We start from the raw sequence: 21,728 nt of genomic DNA on the forward strand, positions 1-21,728 counted from the left end.
TTAGAGAAAGGCCCGATGCTGTGCCACTGCTGCTCAGCAGTAGACACAACACTGGTGTGATAACACTGCTGTTCCAGCTACAAGTACAGAGTACGGCACTGTATGGGCTGCTGCCGGGAAAGTTAACATTCCAGCCAGACCCAGTACAGTACCGCAGGCTTTTCTAACAGTGTACATTTTTACTGGGTAAGTTGCTGACCTCAGTCTAATCCAAAGGTAATTAGGTAATTTGTGTTGTGTTTTTTTTGTTTGTTTGTTTGTTTTTTAATGGTGAGTAGAAGCAAAGTTTAGGGGGTTGGTTTGTTTGTTTGTTCTTCACTTTGCCATCATTTTCATTGTATAGCTTGGTTAATGCATGAAACTCGTGAGGATGAGCTCAAGAGCTCACAAAAGCGTAGAGAGGAAACATGCAGCACCTGCTGCTGTTGGCCAGTTAGTTTCACCAGGTAGTTCTTCAGAAAAAAAGCATCAGAAAACCTTACCCTACCCCTTCTTAATTTAAGAAACTTTAAATTAAGAAAGCTGACTAGCGTTTCTCTATCAAATTATGCAGAGAAATGCTTGTCTTTTTCCAGCTGAATCAATTACTAACACTGTTGTGTTGGGATAGTCCGCTTTTGTTATGAAGCCATATCATGTGTGCCCACACATACACAGCAGCATTGCATTGGCGTCTGTAACTGTACCGCCACTGTGCACAACTGCAGTACGTGTAACACCATGCCAGTTGCTGGATAGGGAACAGGACCCTACTTGCAAGTTTCCAGCTGTTTCACACAGTTGTTCAGGAAATGTGAAAACATTATTTTTACCTCCCATCACAAGCCTCTGACTCCCTGCTGTAGTGATGTTTTGCCTCTGCTGCTGTGAGGACTAGTTTCTGCAGTCAGCAGGAGCCTCTCAGACTGTAGGCAGGGAGCCAGATGAGGCATCTCCTCTCCACAGGGCCTGGCTGCAGCTGCCCCTCAGTTTCAGTACCCCAAGCCCTTTTTCAGCTGCTTCTGCCTCCCCTAAGAGGACGTGGTTCTGGTAGCTCTTGCCTCTTTCCCCTCCAGCAAGGGCATACCTGGAAGATGCACGGAGCTGCCCTGGTCCACTTGGGAACTGGGTGAAACCCTCCAGGACCAGCCTGCTCTCACACCTGGCCACAGCAAGCTGTCTAATAACATCCGCCACACTATTTTCTGTAAGACAGACAGATGAATTGGCTCAAAGAATCAAAAAAGATGCAAACCCAACATTTATTACTTGTTTAAATGTTACAGTACAGGACCATCAAGCAAAAGGGATTGGGACACCGTTTTGTTTCAGCGGATCATATAAAAAATCCCTCATTTTTTCTATTAAAAGAGACCCATGTTCACACAGATGCATAAAGTAAAGCTAAAACTAAGAGATCGGGGTGAAAAACAGCAATAATTTGCTCCTTGATTCGGCATCTGAATACAGCAGTTTTCACAGGCCCCCTCTCACCCCCCTCCCTTTTTTTTTTTTTTGAACATTCACTCCCTGGAGTGTTCTACATGTTTTTCTCTTACGAGGCTGAAGATGATGTGCTGTGTAACACGAGTCACTTGCAAAATTATTTCATACATAGATGTGAAAAAGCCAGTACTTAGATAAACAAAGTAATACAAAAAAATTGATGCATTACCAGCTAACTATTTTGGATATGAAAACTTCATTAAATACAGTCATGAAAAAAAAAATCTTTCTTTATCCCCTAGTGATACAACCCAGCAACCAAGATAATTTCTCTCAAATATCTGCTTTTTGCCTCACAATAAAATGGACTGAAACATACTTGAGCATTATATGAACTCCACAGCATAGTATTAAAGAATAAGTTTTAGAAGCACACATCAAAAATTCAAGATTTCAGAGGCAAGTGTCTATTCAATAAAATAAATTTAATAATAGTATTATCTGCCTCAGGTTCCTTAAATTAACTGTGCAATATCTTTTTTTCCTTCTAATTCGTGCTGAGAAAGCTTTTAAATGTATGGTACACATCTGTTGTACAGGCACAAAAGAAAGTACGGCAAGTTATAGCTTCAACTACCTAGCCAAATCTTTTAAAAAAGAGATATATTTATTATACACTGATACTTGTAGCTAACTAGCATCCACATTACTTCACATACCCCTAGACATCTTTTCAATCACTCTGATTTTATCACCAGAAATCAATGTTTAGTTACACAGATTCCTTGCAGGGACTGCTCTATCTCTAATGTCAGTAGCATCTGTTTGGAAGCATAAGGTTCGGTATTCAAGATGCATCAAGTTTACTAAAGGTTAGGTAAAAAGTTGCTGTAAAAAAATTTCATTTAAAAAAATAAACTGTAGCATCCAAGAACAGTTTAGATTCAGTGAGACATTTCTATATGCTGTCAGTTTGGTGACTTAAGGCTGTTCCATGCAATCCTTAGCAACCCTTTGTGGTTTTGCCAGAGCAAGATATGCAGGTGAGTCTCCTGACTGTAGGCATACTGCATGTGAAGCTGGGCTACCTGCTAGAACCCACCTGAGTGGTGAAACCTGAGCTCCCTTCATTCCTAATCAGACTCCAGGAAACAAGAAACTGAAACTGGATCTAATTTTCACCCAGCATTTTTTCACTGCACAGAACCTGCAGAACAACTGTTTTTCTACTCTTATGCCACTGTCTGCTATTCAAAAGTAAATACAAAAGTTAGTTAGTATTTTTTCCAGTATTCAACACACGTATAAGCAAAGATTTCCAGCTACTTGTAGAACTGTGTGTAAAGCCTCCTGCTTTCCATAGTTTCCTTCATTGCCCAAGGATGTGACGAGCTGGAAAAGTGTTTGCATTGAAGAAAGGCTATTCCAAAATACCCTGGAACAAATTTCATATTTGTGTCTACTCCTGTTTTGGTTAACAAGGCAACTTGAACAACTTCAGTCTGTCATAAATGGTTAACTGTCACCCTTCAAATGAACAAGAATCTTTAAGCTTCTGGTGTTGCAAAGATTATACGTACAAGGCAAATGCTCCTGGCCCTCATATAGTAAAAGCTCTGTAAGGATTAAAGTTTGGCATAAGCAAGGTCAATAATCCAGCTCATTCTTTATATTTCATACTTCATACCAAATAAAATACTGGGTATGCACAGTGTTAGGAAATAGGATATTACTGGCATTTGATTACAGTGCTAAGAGAAGTGTAAACAAGTATTTGCCATCCTAAGAAGTTATACTTTCCTGCGTTGAGATGGAGTATAATATTTCTACAGGACAGACATGGCAAGTACAATACATCGCTATGTCTCTGCAATACATTTGTTTCTGTGGAACATACAGTGTGGTTATGATACAGTTAAGCTTAAGTGTCTAACTTGCCAGAGATTCAGATAAATGTTAATTATTTTTAATGTAAATGTAGCTTCCCAGCACTGTTCATCACCCACCTCCCTTGTCTTGGAAGAAAATACATAAAATGTATTTTCTTCCCTTCCTTACAAGATCACTGAGGTATCAGTCTTCTTTAGAAAGAGAACCTCATGTCCTTGGTGTAGCCCAGTTTGTCCAAGTTGGGAATGCAGGCATACTGGATCATTGGTGGAGGTCCACACATGAGGATCAGAACATCGTTTTGAGGTGGGGGCAGGTGGTCTCTGATCATATCTTGGCTCACAAATCCTTGGCTGTACTCCCAACCTGTTAAAAAAAAACGAAGGGGGGGGGGATGAACAAATCACTTTATAATAAAAGTGTGTGCTTTTTTTTTTTTTTTTTTTTTTTAATTGGACCTATTCTATATGGAAAATCTGCCACTCCTGCTTTTAAGATGGAAAACTGATGCATGGAGAAAACAGGCTAACTTTTAGTAAAACTTCCTAAAAGCCCCCAGGAAATACCAAGCAGAGCTGTGAAAAAATAACATCTATTCTCCTTATGCCACCAATTTGTATCTTCATTAGAAGAACTCTAGCTGATGTTATTCCCAGCAGGAACACTCATTGTGCTAATCAGTTAATACTAGGATTCACATTTACCCATCATATCCCCAGCTCTGGGTGCAAAACGCTTCTGACCCAAACCTTTAGGCACAATAGAATTGAGACATTTTTCTCCCACAGCCCATCCAAAAATATCCAGTTCAGGTCTGTTTACAGGCATGGTAGTGGAATTCTGTAGAACAGTGTTGAGGTCTAAGAAGGATCTTTCATCACAACTGCTAAGATCAGTTCACAATTCACAAATACCGAAGAGAAGGAACAACAATTTTATTTGAATCTAAGTTGCCTTAGAAATTCAGGGAGAACACTAATTGAAGAAGATTGCATGACAGCAACAGACTCGGGGGACAGTAAAACCCTCCCCACAATTCTATGGGAGGTATATTCTTGGTCACAAGGTAAGAAAGCCTGTGGCTTTTCCCTCTCTGCTCCAAACTACCACTGACTAGGGGCATGAATCTACCCTGATGTGACATGAAAACCTTAGGCAATAAGGTTTCAGAAGAAAACCTTTTCAGGCTTTTCTTCCTTCAACTTGCACAGCTGAGGGAGATACATTTAGGTAGCTCATCTCTCACCTACGGCACCCAACTAGACCACATTACCTTTAAAACTGGACTGCACCAAGATGAAACCACATTGTCTTTGAGAATCACTGTTAATACAAAGGCAAATCCACTGCCTAGAAAGAGCAGCTAGCGCAAGTCATCATGTGACAGCTAGGTAGGAGTCTGTATTCAGCCACACCTCAGTGAGATGCAGTGCCTCTACCAGTCCTCTCACAGCTGCCTTAATGAATGCTCTGAACGTGAGACAATATGGTGCCATCTTATATTTATGGCTAAGGGGAAGGAGAAAGGAAGGTCACCTTGGATCAGAGTAAATAATGGCTAATATTCAAGTCTAGTCATGGGAGGAACATTACACTACCATTCACTTGAGGTGAACTTCATAGCTTTGGAAACACTGACAATATCTCAAGCTTGTGTGCATCACTACGTGAGGAATGATGCTGCTGAATGCATTCTGAGTTGCATAAACCTGCAAGTCGTTAAACAACAAAGGAGCCCAGAAATACACATACAACAGCATTTTTCCCGTCAAATGTGCATTAATTCTCATAACTTAAGCATTGGTGGAGGAAGCATGTTAGATCTTACTTTCAGGTGCTCTGTCCAGTGTATACCAACACTTAAAACGACTGGGATTCTGAACTTGGATCTCTTCTAGCTCTGAACGTAGCAGGATATCCTTCTCAGTCTGCAGGACATGGAAAACAATGATTATGCTCTGCATTTGAATGCAGTCCTCAGATGACCCCTACCGTTTTGTGAAATGGAGCAGATTATTCAATTATGTTTTAGGAGCTGAACAGAGCCTGTAAATACAAATTATTTCCTTGACTATCCCATAGCAGAATGAACAAGAAGTTCAGAACTTCCCCAAATCTTTACCACACAATGCCTTCTCTCTAAACAACAAAACAAAGCAACACCTGTATCAAAACATAGAACCTTCACTCATTAGGGAATTAGTGGTAACATCATAAGAGTAAAGCCTGCTTTTAGCACCACCATTACATAAGCAATTTTCATCAAAAAAATAACCATGACTGCACAAGTATCTCCCTACCCTCCACACTTTGCCATTCCATCAGGAAAAAGGCAAGTTTTTCACCTTTGCCACTTCAAATCATTGCATTACCATACAGAGATCGTTTAGTTTTTAAAACAGATGTGGAACAAATAACCAAGAAGGTATCCCATTCTGAATGTAACAAAAAATGTTAGGCAAGTTCTGCTCCTCCCTGATGCAACACTGTTAAAGGCCATAAGAAAGCCTTATTCCCATAAAAGAAGTTGCAGTTCAGGAAGGAAGGAAAGGGTAGAGAATAAAACTGGCATCATCCTCTACAGCCCTAATAATTTGGCTCTGAGGACACCACTATGTCTGTAACTGTGGGGGTGATGAGGAATGTGCCAGCAACTATAGCCAAGAAGGTGCCTATTTCTGGACCTGCAACTGCCTGTGTTCCAGAAAGGCTATAACTGGGACTGACCAGCTCAAGGAAGGCTGGTTTGAAGCACCACATGAGCTCACAAGCTGTGTGGTCTGTAATCTAACACAGCCCTTTCAGGAGAGTCAAAATAAAACATCAGCAAAACACATATAAAAAGTACTTTACAATATTGAATGTCAAAAAAACTCTAGTCTGCATGCTTTCTTGTCTGTCCATCCATCAGTAAGCTGCTATATAGTTGTGCAGTTACTGGGTATATGGACTTCTTAAAGGCAAGGACTGATGTTTACATAGGCTGTTGCTAATACATAGGCAAGTGTTCCTTGAATCCTCCTCAGAAGTAGCAGTTAATTTTTTTAGGTTGCTAAAGGAGCTCTAGTCCTATATTAGTCATTCAGAATTACTCAGCAAATGTTGGCCCTCCTGCCCTGCTAGCTACTACAGTTTGTGCCAACTCCAAGCACGCAGCAGAGATCAACTTCTGCAGCTGCCCCAACCAGCACCAGAGGGCAATACTAATGCTCTTAAGAAGGTCTTTAATAAAGCATCAGAACAAGGTGTTTGTAGGCACTTGGATCATTGTTTCTGGGTACAAAAAAACTTCTATGATTCAGACATGGTCCAGAGGAAATGGGAATACTGAATATCACAGTAGAGAGGAGTGATGAAGGGGAGCCTAGAGAAGCTAAAAAATACAGGCATGAAGAGGAGTCTTGTAATCCAGAAACGGATATTCATCATGAGATAGAATATAGAAAGAAGATAAACACCAGAAAAATATCAGTCAAAGAAAGGGGCGTATAGTTAGTTCAGCAGTGCACTGCCACTTGATTTGCACTGATCATCCAAGAAATATCTCTGTATCACAAATACCCTATGGATGAGAATCTTCCCTTTTTCCAGCACTGCAGTATGATACACCTCAAAGAGCAAAAGAAACACCAATGGAGGAGCTGATGGAGGGAATAGAAATGAGACAGCTGTGAAGAATCACAGCTTTGTAGTCAAGGAAGCTGCTGGAGACCAATTTTATTTTTTTCTTAACTAAGGTATTCTCGAAGAGCATACAAACCCTACTCTGAAACTGGGGAGCTGCAATTGCTGAAGAAAGCAGATGTCCACATCTTTTATGTTTCCACTAAGAAAGACAGCTCTAAAAGTCTGCCCAAAACATTAACAATTTGCACAGATGAATCCAGAATTTTAAAACATTTATAAACTGGATTAGAAGCAAAGCAGTGAGACAGGACAGAAACTGTTAGCTGATAAGACAGTATCACTTCATCAGTAATGCTAACAAAGGAATTCATTACAGTGTTTTCATACAGGAAGTTTTCAACACTTTTGTTCATTTCTCCCTCCGGTGTTTGTATTTTTGTACCATGCTTTCTCAGCTAGAATTTCATTTGCTGAGTGGAGTTGTGTTTGTTAAGTAAAACTTTATAAGCAGAAATAAGCACAGAATTACCTGATTAGCAAACAGCAGCTGACAAACAGTGTGGTCATCTTTGTCTTTCATGATTGCTCGAATGATCTGCAGCATAGGTGTTATCCCTGAAAGAGAAATGCTGGTTAATGATGTGAGAAAGTAAAGAAGCAAGAGGAAGCACAAGCAAACGCGTGAGAGAAAATATGAACAAACACATCTAGCAGCTGTCAGAAACCAAGGATGAATCTTTATATGCACATACCAGTCCCACCAGCAATCATCCCCACGTATTTGACTTTTTTAGTAACTGGTTCAGCTTTCTTTTCAGGCCGAATAGCAAACACGCCTGAAAGAGAGAGAGATGGAAAACACTGAAGAAAGCAGGAAAAATGGCCTATGGTCCCTTCACAGTATTTTTAATTAATTGACTTTGTTTCAGCCCTGTCACCCTTCCCTGTTTGTAAAATAGCGGCAGAAAACAAAGGTGAACCAAAGATATCACAAAGAAAAACAAATCCTGAAGCATTATTAGAGATTTTAAGGCACACGGCAATAAGATCAGACACTGACATGGGGTACCAGTTCTGATTCTGTGACTACAGCATCAAGCCATTACTAGTTGTATTTCTATTTGCTTGAGTCCCTTAGCCCCAACAATGTTCAGAAGCCTTGATTCCTTTACGTAGAAGTGTTTCCAGAATCTATCTCCTTAGAACTTTTTTTCCCCCATGCTGATTATTTTAAAGGAAAACCTGAAATATGCAAGGCATTTTTTTTTTAATATTTATCTGCTCTTTTGAGCTGATTTGACAGCCAAATCTGACAAAGCTCTTGAAATTCCCCCAAATGTTGTATTTCCTCCATTCATATGTCTCTATATATAGGGTAACATGAACACAAAGATCAGGAAAACCACATATTTAAGTTCTGCACACAGAATTGCCAGAAGATTTTTATGACAAATTTGTGGCTGCACTATACCAAAGTAAGATCTTTTATACTGGCATAAAAGTAGTTCCTACTGATAAAGTTCAATTTCACTTGGGAAATTAGCAGTGGACAGCACAAATACCAAGTGTTTTTATCAGTGTAGCAACTATGCCTGTATAAGCAGTGAGAGAATTCCCTTCTTTAAGAACAGTAAAAACACAGGCACTTCTACAATCATATAACAATTCTCCTCAAGATGGCTGTTGACTTTATTATAATACTAACACTTAATTTTGTGCAGAGAAAGACCTGAACTCAGCTGGAAAAAAAATGTGATCAGGATTACTGCTATTTTATAATGTGTTTTGTGGTTTGTTTGTTTTTTTTTTTCTGTATTGTTTACTTTGGACAAATTATATTTATGAGTCAGCCTTGCCTTTTCCTTTGTAGACAAGCAGGCCACTTGGTCCTCTGAAGTCAATATTATCCCCTATTTGCAGGCTGTCTAAGTATTGAGACATCTTCCCTCCATCTGGAAACTTTGGATGGACACCTTTAAAGTAAATCTGTTAAAAAATAACAATGAAGCTATTAATCTGACAGCTCAAAGATGAGTATTTGCCCTTCTCTCTGCCATTCCAATATTTATAGACTCATACTCCTTTTTCAAAGGAAACAATTATTACATAAAGAAATAACATCAAGACAGATTTGACTGAAAATGAAAGGCAAGCATTAAAATTTCTTGATAAAGATTAAAATGATGCTCTTGCCCTGATTTTGATCAGACTGGACATAGACTGGCAATTTCTCCATTTTAGTTCTGTACATAAAGTATCCCTAATAAACAACATGATCTAAACCCAAGTTAAAAATATAGTAACTACTGCAACTGAAAATGGAAAAACTTCTGTGAATGTTCCCTGACAGGCCAGTTGCAAAGCGATGTTCCCAAAACAACTTCTCAGTACGCCAACTGTTTGCATCTCAAAGCCAGAGTAACAAAAAGAGTGGAGAGCAACTAACTGAAGATTCAACCATTCGCCATTTAAATTACTGTCATCTTCAAATATATGTTTAGTATAAGTACCAAGAGAAAACAAAAGTACATTATCACAAGATTAAATCACATTTTCATCAATGACATCAGTCCACCATGTCTGTAACAACAAAAATCATCACTTTTAATAACGACCACAAAGACATTAGCTATAAAAGAAGCTGACAGTTCAGGCAAGGCTAATTCCTTATTTCAGAAAGATTAAAAAAGTATGTGAACATCTGCAAATGTACACAGATTCTGGAAAATGGCAGTCTGCATATACAGAAAATTATGCAGCATCTCATGAGAACTCTCAATACCAAAGGGATTGTGGAATGCTGCATGGATTGTAAGTAATTGCACATTCCTTGTTAGAGTAATGAAAGCTCACAGTGGCACACAGCTGAACAGAACATGGTGCATCAGACTCCACATAGCACTGCAAGAGCACGGATGGGCTTAGCAGTTGCCCAGCCTGGAAAAGCAGCAATACATTCTCACCTTGACAACAAGATCCACAAAGCCCTTGTCATCATCACTGGAGACCGGAGTGTACGGTCTAACAACCAGGGCCCCATCGATCCGTGCAGACAGGTAGATATGCTGTCCTGTGTGCAGGTATGAAAAAAACAACAGTTTGCTTTCAAAGGACTTCTCTTTCTGTGGATCTATCAGGTTGACATGAATTGTGAAAGCAGTCTCAAAGCTCAGTTTACCTTGTTTTGGAGGTACCACTCTTTCCTTTCTCATTTTCCTGACATTGTAATATCTTGCCACAGTTATTCTTAACCAGACACAGATTCTACCTGGAAGGGCAGCTAACCTTGCTGCTAACTTTGTGTGTCTATCGTGTCTGTTTTGATATCTTCACTCATTTATATTTCATCAAAGCCCTAACTGCATGTGAGATCTTGCAAACAGTGTGATCTCTCTCCATTACAAACACGTAAAAAGAACATGGGAGGGGGAAACTGCCAAGTGCTATTCAAACCACTTCATTAAGGTGTTTGTTACAAACTGTTATAGTTTAGTCACAACATAGAAAATTCTTTGACCACAGATCACTCCAGTCTACCAGGAGGTCTTCCAGCTGCCATTACTAAGGCTGCCTAGATGTAAAGCACATTTTTAACCCCGCTATTCCTCCAGTTTAACAATAAAATAGCAATCATGTTTCAATCTCTCACACATCAGCTGAACTCTCTGCAATAATTCCTTTTCTCAATGTCTATATTTTAATGAAAAACATTAACAACAACAAAACAACAACAACAACCAACTAGAATTTAACTCCTTGAAAAGGTTTTCCAACAAAATTCCAATACTCTTAAGAGGCACATGTGAAGATTTGTTTTCCATTATTTTATCACCACTGTCTCTTAAGATGAACATAACTCTCCAAAGATGGTACGGCTCCTCTGCTTGTAATGGGATACACAAAGCTGCTACTATACTGGAAGCTGGTCTGTCAAGCTGGAGGGCCAGTGAGGCAAACCAGCAGATGGATAAAGATGTGCAAGCTGGTAACTTGGGAATTGAGCAACCACAACTGACTTGAAGCAGCATGTAGATATGAGGGTGAGTCAATGTACATTTGGTAGCACATGTGTTTCCTGTTGGGGAATTACTGAGGCAGCAGCAGCACCAGCTTCCTGTTCATCTTTCCAGGCAAGCAACTGCCTTGTCATCCCTGTCTACAGGAGCAGACCCGTAACTAATCCTGCTCGTACCCATTAGAGCTTTAGCTCCTCACTCATGGGACAGCAGCTGCTGGGAGGCCTCCGTATGAAGCCCTGCACAATCCAACTCTGAGTGAATTGTGTTCTTTCCTGTAACACCCAAGTTGGCTGGTAAAAGCAAAATGCTGGTGTTGCACTGAACATTCAGAGTGCATTCCAGTATTTGTCCCACGGCTACCATGCCTCCTGCTCCCAGCTGCTTTTACCTCCCTCACCAACTTTCAGCTGCTTTGCTCCCCAACTCTCACCCAATAAACCACTCCCCAGTTATAAAATATATATATATATATATCCCAAGCAGAGCATCTTTGTGAGTACAACTACAATGCTACTGCTGGGACCATGCAAGGTGAGGCACATCCCTTCTTGGGCTATACTGAAACCATCTGCTGATTTGCCCTTATCTTACTGAATGAAATACTGGAAGATGTGGCATCCAGCAGGCCAAATTCACCCCAGACAGCTTCCTTTCTGTTAGGACAAGGACAATTACAGAGGTGAGACAGCTCAGTCCTGCGTGTTAATTATGGAAAAGTGAGGTAAACTAGGATCAAGAGAATAATATATCAACCAAAGAGAAACAAATCAGGTCAGATTGTAATGCTGAAAAGGTGTCTAAGGACCACCAGCCAGCACCTCTAACCGACAGACCATTGCAAAAGGTGGTTAAAGCCAAAGTCCCCATCAAACACACATCACAGTCAAATGCTCCTTACGTAAGCAGTAAGAAACAACAGTACTAAGCTATTACAGAGAGCAATATGCCACATGGCAAGGCCTCGGGAAACATCTGCTTCATGGTGATGAAGAAGTTCCATGAGACTGGCTGCAAACTCAGAGATTAGCAGCCTACTGGGGAATGCACGCCTTAGCAGAGAGGTAGAGGCGACATTGCCTCAAGGGGTGAAAAGGAACCACAGAGACAAAGAGCCATGGGAATACTGCACATTGGAAAGTTAAGATTAGAGAAATACAAGCAAAGGCTGATGTTAGTTTCAACTAGCATCCTGGAAACAAGCTGGATGTATGCACTCTGTAATAACACAAGAATTCAGATGGTGAAGATGACTCACAGCATTAGGACTGTTCTGCAGAGCCCTAAATACCAGCTGAAACCACATGGACAGTATTTGAAGTTCAACAGTTCAAAAAGTAAAAAAACAAACAAACAAACAAACAAAAAACCCTCCCACAAAATCTCTAAATGAACAAGGATTTGATCCACAGCAAGGAAAGACAGAACGTACCTATTGGTAGACCCAGAACATGATCTACTGAAGGAAGAGCAAATCGAAATCTTCTTGTGTCATGACTAACTTCCTGAAAGAGGAAAATAAAAATAATCATCAGCTATGTTGTTGGGATATTATGACTGTAATTTTACCTGTATAATCAACACCCAAGTCTGACCTGTTCAGGATTAAGTATCTGGGGGACAGCAGCACCCTAACTGAAGATTGTGCATAATGTAAGAACTCATCTGAACAGGGCAATCTTGCAGAGGTAAACTTTTCACTCAAATTCCCTGAAAATTTAACTTTTCCTCAAAATGTTTTAGAAACGGCATAAAAATAATTAAAAAAAAAAAAAAGTTAAAGAGACATACACAAATCTTGTTTTGATATATATTTATATGTTAATTGCAAAACAGTGAGGTACTCGTAGATTAAGACTAAACAACTTTTTAAATGGTATGAATATTTACATTGCCTTCTTTGAGGAGGTTGCAAGCTAAAAAAACTAACCAGTATTCCAGTTCTCATTTAAAGGTTAAAAACACAGGAGTTCAATGCAAAAAAAAAAAAAAAGTCAACATCTCAAAATCTGATAAATTTACCCTTTCTATGCAGAAGATGACTTCAGAAGTCACTAGTGGATGTCAAAAAGATTAGTGTTTCTCATAGTACACAAGTTTTACCTCTTAAAAATCAGTTCACAGTAACGGAGTTAGAATAGTGAAAAAGAAACAGCATACTGCCAAACAGCTCATTTAATGACTTTCTTTTTTAAAGCCCTACGAGACATTATATCCCCTCTACAGAAACTTACATAAACATCCTATTAAATACTGTGGTTTTTTGTTTGTTTTTAAGAAACGACAGATTTCCATCTCATCAGAGTTCACCTAGTCTTCAATTATGAGTTCTGCTCACGCTGACAACATTTTTCTAAAGTGATTTATTAATCACTTTAAGACAAATTCTGAAGAAAAAAAGTGATTTAATTGAGGAGCAGTCTAAAAAGTGCTTCTCTCTACCTGTGACTATTTGGAACTTCGCTAGAATGACAACTGACACGTAGATTGTAACAGTGCTTCTCTGGCATTGTCCACTGCTGTTTCTGCATGAAAATTTAAGCACCAGTTTCACTGCTTCAAAGTTGGATTTTGCTAGTAATCCTTTATTTTAAGATACTGTCCTTAATAGCATGCAGAAAGCAAAAATGTTGTGAACTCCTGAATTCTCAGTTAACCATCTCATCAATTAAATTCAAGATAGCTCAGCCAAAGATATCTGATCATAAGCCTTTTGTGCATCACAAGAGACAACTGTGAGAAACACTAAAAGGCTCAAGAAACTCATAGCACCTCCGCCACCATGTCCAAAGGCAGACAGGGTGGAGGATGAAACAGTTCTCCTTGCAACAGCACAACAAAATATCAGCCATATTCTCAACTGTACCATCAAAACACTTCTGGCTAAAAATGACAATCCCCAACTACTCGCCAAAAAAGAGAGTTCATATTTTTGTTTTAAAAATAAATCATTTTGGTGCTTTGATAGTGAAGCTACCAAAAGCTTCACTGTTACAAAGAAGGAATAGTGAATATCGACTTGGTAATGGGAATAATGGAAACTCTTAAAATATGAGGGTCTTTGGTTGTGCTTCACAAGCAACAAGATGCAACACTCCAAGGAAAAACCTGCCTACTGACTTATACCATGCATGTCTTGAGTTTGCTCCACATCCATGCTGAGAGCCACAATTACCTTCTCAAGTGACATTAAAATGTTTTTGTGTAATGACAGGTATGTTTCAATTGAAGTTCTCACCTATTTTAATTTTAATAGCTTGTAAAATACAAACTGTAGCTTGTCAGAAAGACTAATTTCCTCCTCCCCAGCTAGTCAGGTATGGTTGAGAAGTTTAGCAGTACAATGTTCAGAATGTTTGTACCTGATTTTTGGCAGGACATTAGAAACTGCTAGTGAAAACACAGAATTACAGCTCTCAAAAAACTTTACTTCAGTACCAGGTTATTATTTTTCAAAACCAACTTCTGTTTCCAGAATACATTTTCCATTCAGGCAAAAATTTCTATACGTACATCACTAAAATATTCTCACTGCCCAAGCTACCCCATGCAGCAACTTTTGAGCAGGTTATAGCAGAGCTGTTCCTTCATACCAAGATTAAAAGACTACACAACATACAACGATGGACTGAGAAAAATCAGTATTTAGCAAAAAAATGTAATGTGAACAGTGAATTATTTTCTGTTACGATCTGTCAAGCAGACCATACCTGCCACCACATGCTACAGATCCCACGAGAAAATGGGGAGTACGTAATAACTGTGTTGCTGTAGCATGCATGGGAAACAAATCCAATATGGCAGCCCAACCCAAGCCATGGGGAAGCTTTCACTTCCCAAGAAACCAAGGCTCAGAAACACAGTAATTGTTTTCTTTGATTGAACAAATGAAAGCCAAGCTATCAGCACACTCTGCATACCTTGAAGAAAGCTCTGTTCCAGTCCCAAGCTCCTTCCAACAGAACTCTTCTCATAACATTTTGACTAACCCGTTGACTTAAAAAGTCAACACTACAAATATCTTCAGGTATGACTTCATGCATACCTGAAAGGCAAGATTTCTGTCTCATACTTTTTTCTAATGGCCAGTTTATCCAAGGGAAATTTGGACTTTTCATCTTTTGATTTTTCATCTTTTCATCTTTCCCCAAGCAGAGGTACCAAATTCTGGTAGCAAGATCCAGCACTAAAAAGGTGACTACTTTCCTCTGAAAGCCCACTTGAGCACCCCAGGAGGTAGAAGACACCTTCCACTTTGAACAGAGAGAAGGAGAAGCTGAGAGACCTCAGCTACTGTCAGAACTACACCATTTAAAGATATTTCTTCCTGTAACACATACATGTAAGTGTACATAAATCCAATAACAGCAATCAGTATCAATATATTTGTGATAGCTACCGTACCAAATGCTACTGACAATGAGAACTGCCTGTTCCACCTGACTGCATGACATCTGTCTCACAGCCCATCTACAAGTGGGGATTTTAGTAATTCCTGCTGATATACTCTATGACATGAGGCTCATATGACAGAAACTATGAGTATGGTCATTTCTAAAGCAGCATTCACCACTCAGCTGGCTTGCAGAAATGCATGCTGCAGAACTCACTTATATTACGCAAGGAGCAGGTATAAATCAGTTCTTTACTTAAAATACATATGTTTAATCAATTTTACTAGAAAGGCTCAGCAGCCTTCAAAACATCTACTGTTCCCAAGCAATCCCTGCTGCAACATTGCCCAAGATTTAGGAAACTATAAGCATTTCACAGAATTAAGGGAGAGGATGCTCAGCACTGTACACATACTTACCTCTTTATCTATCAGCCTCAATGCATACTTCACTTCAGGATCCTTCAGAGTGATTGCAGGATAGGGATTCCCAAAAAGCCTCCGGATAGTGCTGTAGATTAGCCATATAGGGTATGTCACAACCCAACGCAACTGCAGCAAAACAGAGAGATCCTTAGATACATGTGCACAATAGAAAGTTATTTTGGTGAGGAGGAAAATATTAGTGTGATGTAACAATCTAACCACCCAAAATAATACTCTCTTTTTCTGTGCTAACATGAGTGGAATGAGGAAGTATCAAAAGAAAAAAAAAAAAGTCAGTGTAATACAAGTTTGCCTTGTGAGCAGCCAGAGCTGCTCCCACACTGTGACACTGGGCATGCCAGCAGAGGCTTGTCAGACCCGTCCCCATGTCCCCAAGTCCAATCGCTAACAAGACCAACAGATGAGCATATGCACAAACAGCACCCAGCAGCTAGCTGCCCATCTCCCAAAGGCACAGACATGCTCACAGGTGGCTTCTGCCCATGACATCCCCAAATGCTCCTCTGCTGCATCCCATGCCACCGGGCTTGCAAGGTGATGCCAAGGGAGGTCATCCCTAGCCCCTGGGGCAGAGGGATCCCCCATGACAGCAGCTCCTTCCTCAGGCCAGGGTATCATGGCTCCCTGCCTGCCAGTGCACACATAGATATAAGCCTTCACGAGCCCTCCTCTCTCCTGGACGGGTATGGGAGTGATCGCATCCAGGTAATGCTCAGGGTAAAAATCCTCTCTGACCCTCATTTGCTGTTCCAGGTTTTAACTCAGGGCAGTGAAACAGCGTGACTGCAGCTGCATTTTTCCACGATACCTATATACATTTAAAAAAAAAAAAAAAAAAAGGAGGGCAATGGAGACAGAACTGAAAATAAAAATTTTGCAAAATACTTTGACTACATGAGGTGCTCTTGATGATTCTTGGGAGAGCTGGAAGCCCTGTACAACCAGCTTCTACTTTAATTTTTGTTTTAGAGGGACCTGGCCAGCATTTTGGAATCACATCTCTCTGAATCTGACACAGCTGTTGGGAGGATATAAGATGTCCAATGTAATTAATGAAAATACGGCAAGTGCAAAATTAAAAGGAAAGACAGCATAAAATCCCTCTTCTTAAAATGCTGCTGTACAGATGTATAAGATAGCAGCAGCTGGTTTGACCTGAAAGCACACCATACCACACACACACTGCATTTTTCACTTTTATTTGAAAATACTGAAATAGCCAGACAGAAGATGTTTCTAAATTAGCTGAAGTTTACAAAAAACTTACTCTTTAATTTCTGCAGACCCATCACATTACTTCAGCTCTAGGAATTTTTGCTATTGAGCCATGAAAAAAAAAAAGAAAAAAAGGATGGGGACGTTGCTTAGGACAATGACGCTGTAGCAAATAAACCCCTAATAAGCACTGCAACCAGTGACCAAGTCTAGCGGAGACAGCAAGCTGAATCGGCAAGAGATGATGTCTCAGATGCAATACGAACATGTCAGAATAAGCTAATTCGATTTAAATATATGGCTATCTGAAATGTGCAAAGCAGCAGCTGTGGGCTAGCAAATCCTTCCCCTTCTGAAGCCATTGACCAGATCAGAGCCTGCTGCAGCAGAACGAAGTTTAATTTTGAGGAACGGCTTTAGCACCACGTTAGCCTCGGGGAAGGCAATTCGCGACTCGCGGTCAGGTCCTGAAGAAACCTCCTGGGAGGAGCCCGGGGAGGAACAGCCCAGGTGCGCTGCGAGCCGGGCTCTAACGGAGCCGATGGGCAGAAACGGGAACTAACGGCTGGGGGGGTATCCGGAGGCTCTGCGGGCCCCACATAGGCGGGGCCAGGGCCGGGCACCACCGCCTGGCCACCCGGCCCATCCCCAGCGCCGCGGGCAGGGGCAGCCGCAGCCGCAGCCGCAGCCGCAGCCGCCGCCCTTTCCCTCGCCCCCAAACCCCTCGCCCCAAAACGCCGGATCCAGCCGCCCCGCTCACCGTGCTGAGACCGGCGCCCATCGCTGCCCTCCACCCCAGCCGACAGCCACGCCGCCTCGCCAATCAGCGCCGCGCCTCCCTGCCGCCCCGCCCCGCCCGCCACGCAGCGCCGCGCCGCGCCCCGCCAATCAGCGCTGAGCATCGCCCCTCTCCCGCCAGGGGGCGCCCGCACCGCACCGCGGAGGCTGGGAGGGGCCGGACGCGGCGGCGGGGAGAGAGCCACCGGGGAAGGGGGGCAGGCTGGAGGCTGGGGATCTCGGGGCGCTGCCGCTGGGGTCTGCAGGGGCAGCGGGCCGGGTGGGGATAATAAAAAAATAAGTAAAATAAAAGCCACCAAATGCTGTAAACGCCGTGTTGTTTTCAGTGCCTCTCTTCAGCAAAGAATGTGTGCAAGTCTGGTTTGGTTAGTTCCGCCCTTCCGTGAGCTTGTCTTTATCACGTTATGATGCGTATGTACTGCTCTTTTGCACATTATCAGCAAGATTACAGAATCGCAGAACCACAGAATGGTTTGGGTTGGAAGGGATCTTAAAGACCATCTGGTTCCAACCCCCTGCCATGGGCAGGGACACCTCCCACCAGACCAGGCTACCCAAAGCCCCATCCAGCCTGGCCTTGAACACCTCCTGGGATGCGGCACAGCTTCTCTGGGCAACCTGCTCCAGTGCCTCACCACCCTCTGAGTTGTTATATATGGAGTGGTAATTCATGTCGAGAAGATGGTTGATAATAAAGAAGGGGGAGATGTGGGAGTGTGGCTGTGGGGGTCAGCAAGCCCCATGGTTGATGAGAACATCAGACTCTCAACGATGAGGCCATCAGGAATGTAAAGGAGTTTAGAGGGAACAAAGAAGGGTGAATCAGGAGACTCCATGCAGCCTCGGGTTGCTTGTTCTCCAGCCGTTAAGGCATGGAAGTTTCTGGGTGTTTGCTGTTAATGGGCAAAGTTGTTTGACCAATGAAAAGTTGTTTTGAAAAGGACTGCTGTGGGGAGAAGGGTATAAGAGGGGAGCCTGTCCTCAAGATAAAAAAGTCAACATGATATAATGAAGTTATGTCATCAATAAAGAAGTAGAAAGAAGGGATGAAAAGGTACAGGCTAGCAGAACGGAGACCAGGACGGGAACAGGCACTTTGATTGCCTCATGAAAACAGGTTCGGCCAAACTCAGCAAACCGCTCAAAGAAGCTCATAGAGATAGTCGCTGGAAATAGGCGCACCAGAGCTGGGAAGAAGCTCAAGCTGAGAGAAGCGGACCCACGCACACAACTGCCCCTCACTGGTAAGCAGCTGCGCATTATGGGGAATCACACATCCTTAGAAACAAAGACTGTCCTGGTAACCTTACAGCTTATTCTCCTTATTAACAATCAGACAGTTTATGATCCTGAAATATGGGACCAAATTGAGGTCAAGGTGTGGGACTGTGCAACTGAAAACAAGGTAGTGGCAGGATTGCTCTGCACCTGGCGAGCAGTCTCTGAGCCTTAAAGAGCCATGTGGGACCACAGTCAGACACGTGTGGTTTGCCAGATAGTGAGGGAGCTGCGGGCTCGGGCTCGCTTACTGATCCGACTGCTACACCATCAGCCCCTCTGCTGCTACAGCCATCGAAGGCTTTTGCTGTTCTGCCCCCTGGTGACCTGGAAGTGCCTTTTGACCCAGGCCCTATTGGCCTTGAAAAGGAGATGGATATGCTTTTCTTCGATCCGGGAAGAACGGGATACATAAGGCCCGACAGCCGAGTTGCTTAACATCTTAAAGCAAGACATATTGTTACCTTTTCTGATTGTACATATGTACAAGTTTGGGTTTAGTATGTAAAAGCAATGTTCTGTATATTTAGAAAGATTGATGTTCGTGTGTGTGTGTTGGTGGAGCATAGACTCCCCACAAATCCAGTGCTGTTTACTTGCCTTTTATACCTTTTATAAATATTACTAAATTCAGATTGAGTTGAGACTTCATTTATAACACAGTGAAGAATTTCCTCATATCTTATCTAAATCTCCCCTCTTCTAGTTTACAGTCATTCCCCCTTGTCCTACCACTACACTCTGTAACAAAGTCCCTCCCCAGCTCTCCTGTAGGCCCCTTTTAGGTACTGGAAGGAAGATAAGTAACAACGGGTGGGGAGGGAAGGAGCAAGGAGTCTACTGAATAAACCTCCAGTGCTCTTGTTTCTTCAGCAGTAGCCAAAGTCCCAACACCTTTTCAAGATAAGGAAAGCATAACTTCTGTATATCAACATCACCATCCACTATACCAAGTAAACCACCCAAGCCTGAATGTCAACTGCTCATACCTTTGTGGTGGTTTTACCTTGCTGGGCAGCCAAGCTCCACCAAAGCCACTCTCTCACTCAAAGGGAAAGGGGGAGAAAATGCAATGAAAACGGCTCAAGGGTTGAGATAAGGACACAGAGATCACACAGCAATTACTGTCACAGGCAAAACAGACTCAGAATAGGGAGGTTAATATAATTTATTGCCTATCATTAGCAGACTAGAGCAGTGAGAAACTAAAAGCAAGCTACAAACACCTTCCCCCCATCCGCCCTCTTCTACCTTCTCCCCTCGAGCAGTGTAGGGGAATGGGGAATGGGGGCTGCAGTCACTCCCTGATGCTTTGTCTCTGCTGCTCCTTCAGGGTCACTTTCTGCCCCTGCTCCACATGGGGTCCCTCCCACGGGATGCTGTCCTTCCCAAACTGGTCCTGCATGGGCTGCCCCCAAGGCAACAGCTCTTCAATAACTGCTCCTACACTGGTCTGTACTATGGGGCACATCTGTCTGGAGCCAACATAGGTCCCCCACAGGTGGCAGCACACCCCAGATCCCCTGCTCCTGTGTGGGCTCCTCTCCACAGGCTGCAGCTCTGGCCTGAGGCCTGCTCTGTGGGGGCTCTCCATGGGCCGCAGCCTCCTCCAGGCCACATCCACATGCTCCACCAGGGGTCCTCCATGGGCTGCAGCGTGGAGATCTGCTCCATGTGGGACCCATGGGCTGCAGGGGGACAGCCTGCTCCACAAGGGGCCTCTCTACAGGCCGCAGGGAAACTTATGCTCCGTGCCTGGAGCACCTCCTGACCTCCTTCTCCACTAACCTTGGGGACTGCAAGGCTGGTTCTCATTCCTCACCCTCCCAGCTGCTGTTGCACAGCAGATATTATTTTCCCTTTCTTAAATCTGCTCTCCCAGAGGTGCAAACAGTATGACTTATTGGCTCAGCTCTGGGCAGCAACAGGTCCCTTTGAAGCTGTATGGAACTGGCCCTTATCTGCCATAGCGCAGCTGCTGGGCTCTGCTCCCAGAGGCCACCACTGTAGCCCCCTGCTACCAAAACCTTTCCACACAAACCCAATACAACCTCTACAGAGTCAGCAACTCACTCAGGTAAACCAGTAGAGATGGATGGATTTTTCAACTTGCTTCTCGTTATAATGAGGAAATATCCCTGTTTTCTCATTATTTCCAAGTTTATGCAGCCCCCTGGTGGCTGATTTTGTAAATGGTGCTTGGAGGAACCTCTTGTGCAGTGAACAGAGAACCTCGGACCCAGCCTGGTGAGCCCAGGTGCCAGGATGCCCAGCCCAGGGACTTCCAAGTCCTTGTGTGAATCTAGTCCATACTACCTAGGCTAGATGGCTAACAGCCTGGATTATCAATAACAACATTTATCTGAAAATGTTGTTATCTATCTACATGGCAGGCATCTGAAAAGCACACAAATGGAGCTGTTGAACATGGATGTTTCAGCCAGACCTCTTAAAATTCTGGTTTATATCAACATGTACAAATTAATGACTAATAAACAAATGCATCTTTGTGCCTGTGCACAGCACCCCAAAACTCTTTAACTAATATGTCCTAACTTACTCTAAACAGGCCTTGATGATTCCTAGATACATTATCTCCTAACAAAATTAAGGAAAGCAAAAGCTTCAGTCCTAATATT

General features: G+C 42.3%; 1 protein-coding gene across 1 annotated transcript; it reads right to left on the reverse strand.

The window, feature by feature from the left end:
* Positions 1 to 1,222: 1,222 nt before the first annotated feature.
* CYB5R3 (cytochrome b5 reductase 3) lies at positions 1,223 to 17,862 on the reverse strand. The gene is made up of 9 exons (XM_084505746.1): positions 17,774 to 17,862; positions 15,772 to 15,903; positions 12,391 to 12,463; positions 9,906 to 10,012; positions 8,799 to 8,928; positions 7,695 to 7,778; positions 7,472 to 7,557; positions 5,144 to 5,243; positions 1,223 to 3,681 (listed from the first exon to the last, which is right to left on the reverse strand). The coding sequence occupies exons 1-9, from the start codon at positions 17,792 to 17,794 to the stop codon at positions 3,509 to 3,511; spliced, it is 906 nt and encodes a 301-aa protein (XP_084361872.1). The 5' UTR covers positions 17,795 to 17,862; the 3' UTR covers positions 1,223 to 3,508.
* Between the last annotated feature and the right edge of the window lie 3,866 nt (positions 17,863 to 21,728).

This window comes from Aythya ferina (assembly GCF_964211825.1).
Source record: "Aythya ferina genome assembly, chromosome: 1".
Taxonomy (NCBI): Eukaryota; Metazoa; Chordata; class Aves; order Anseriformes; family Anatidae; genus Aythya; species Aythya ferina.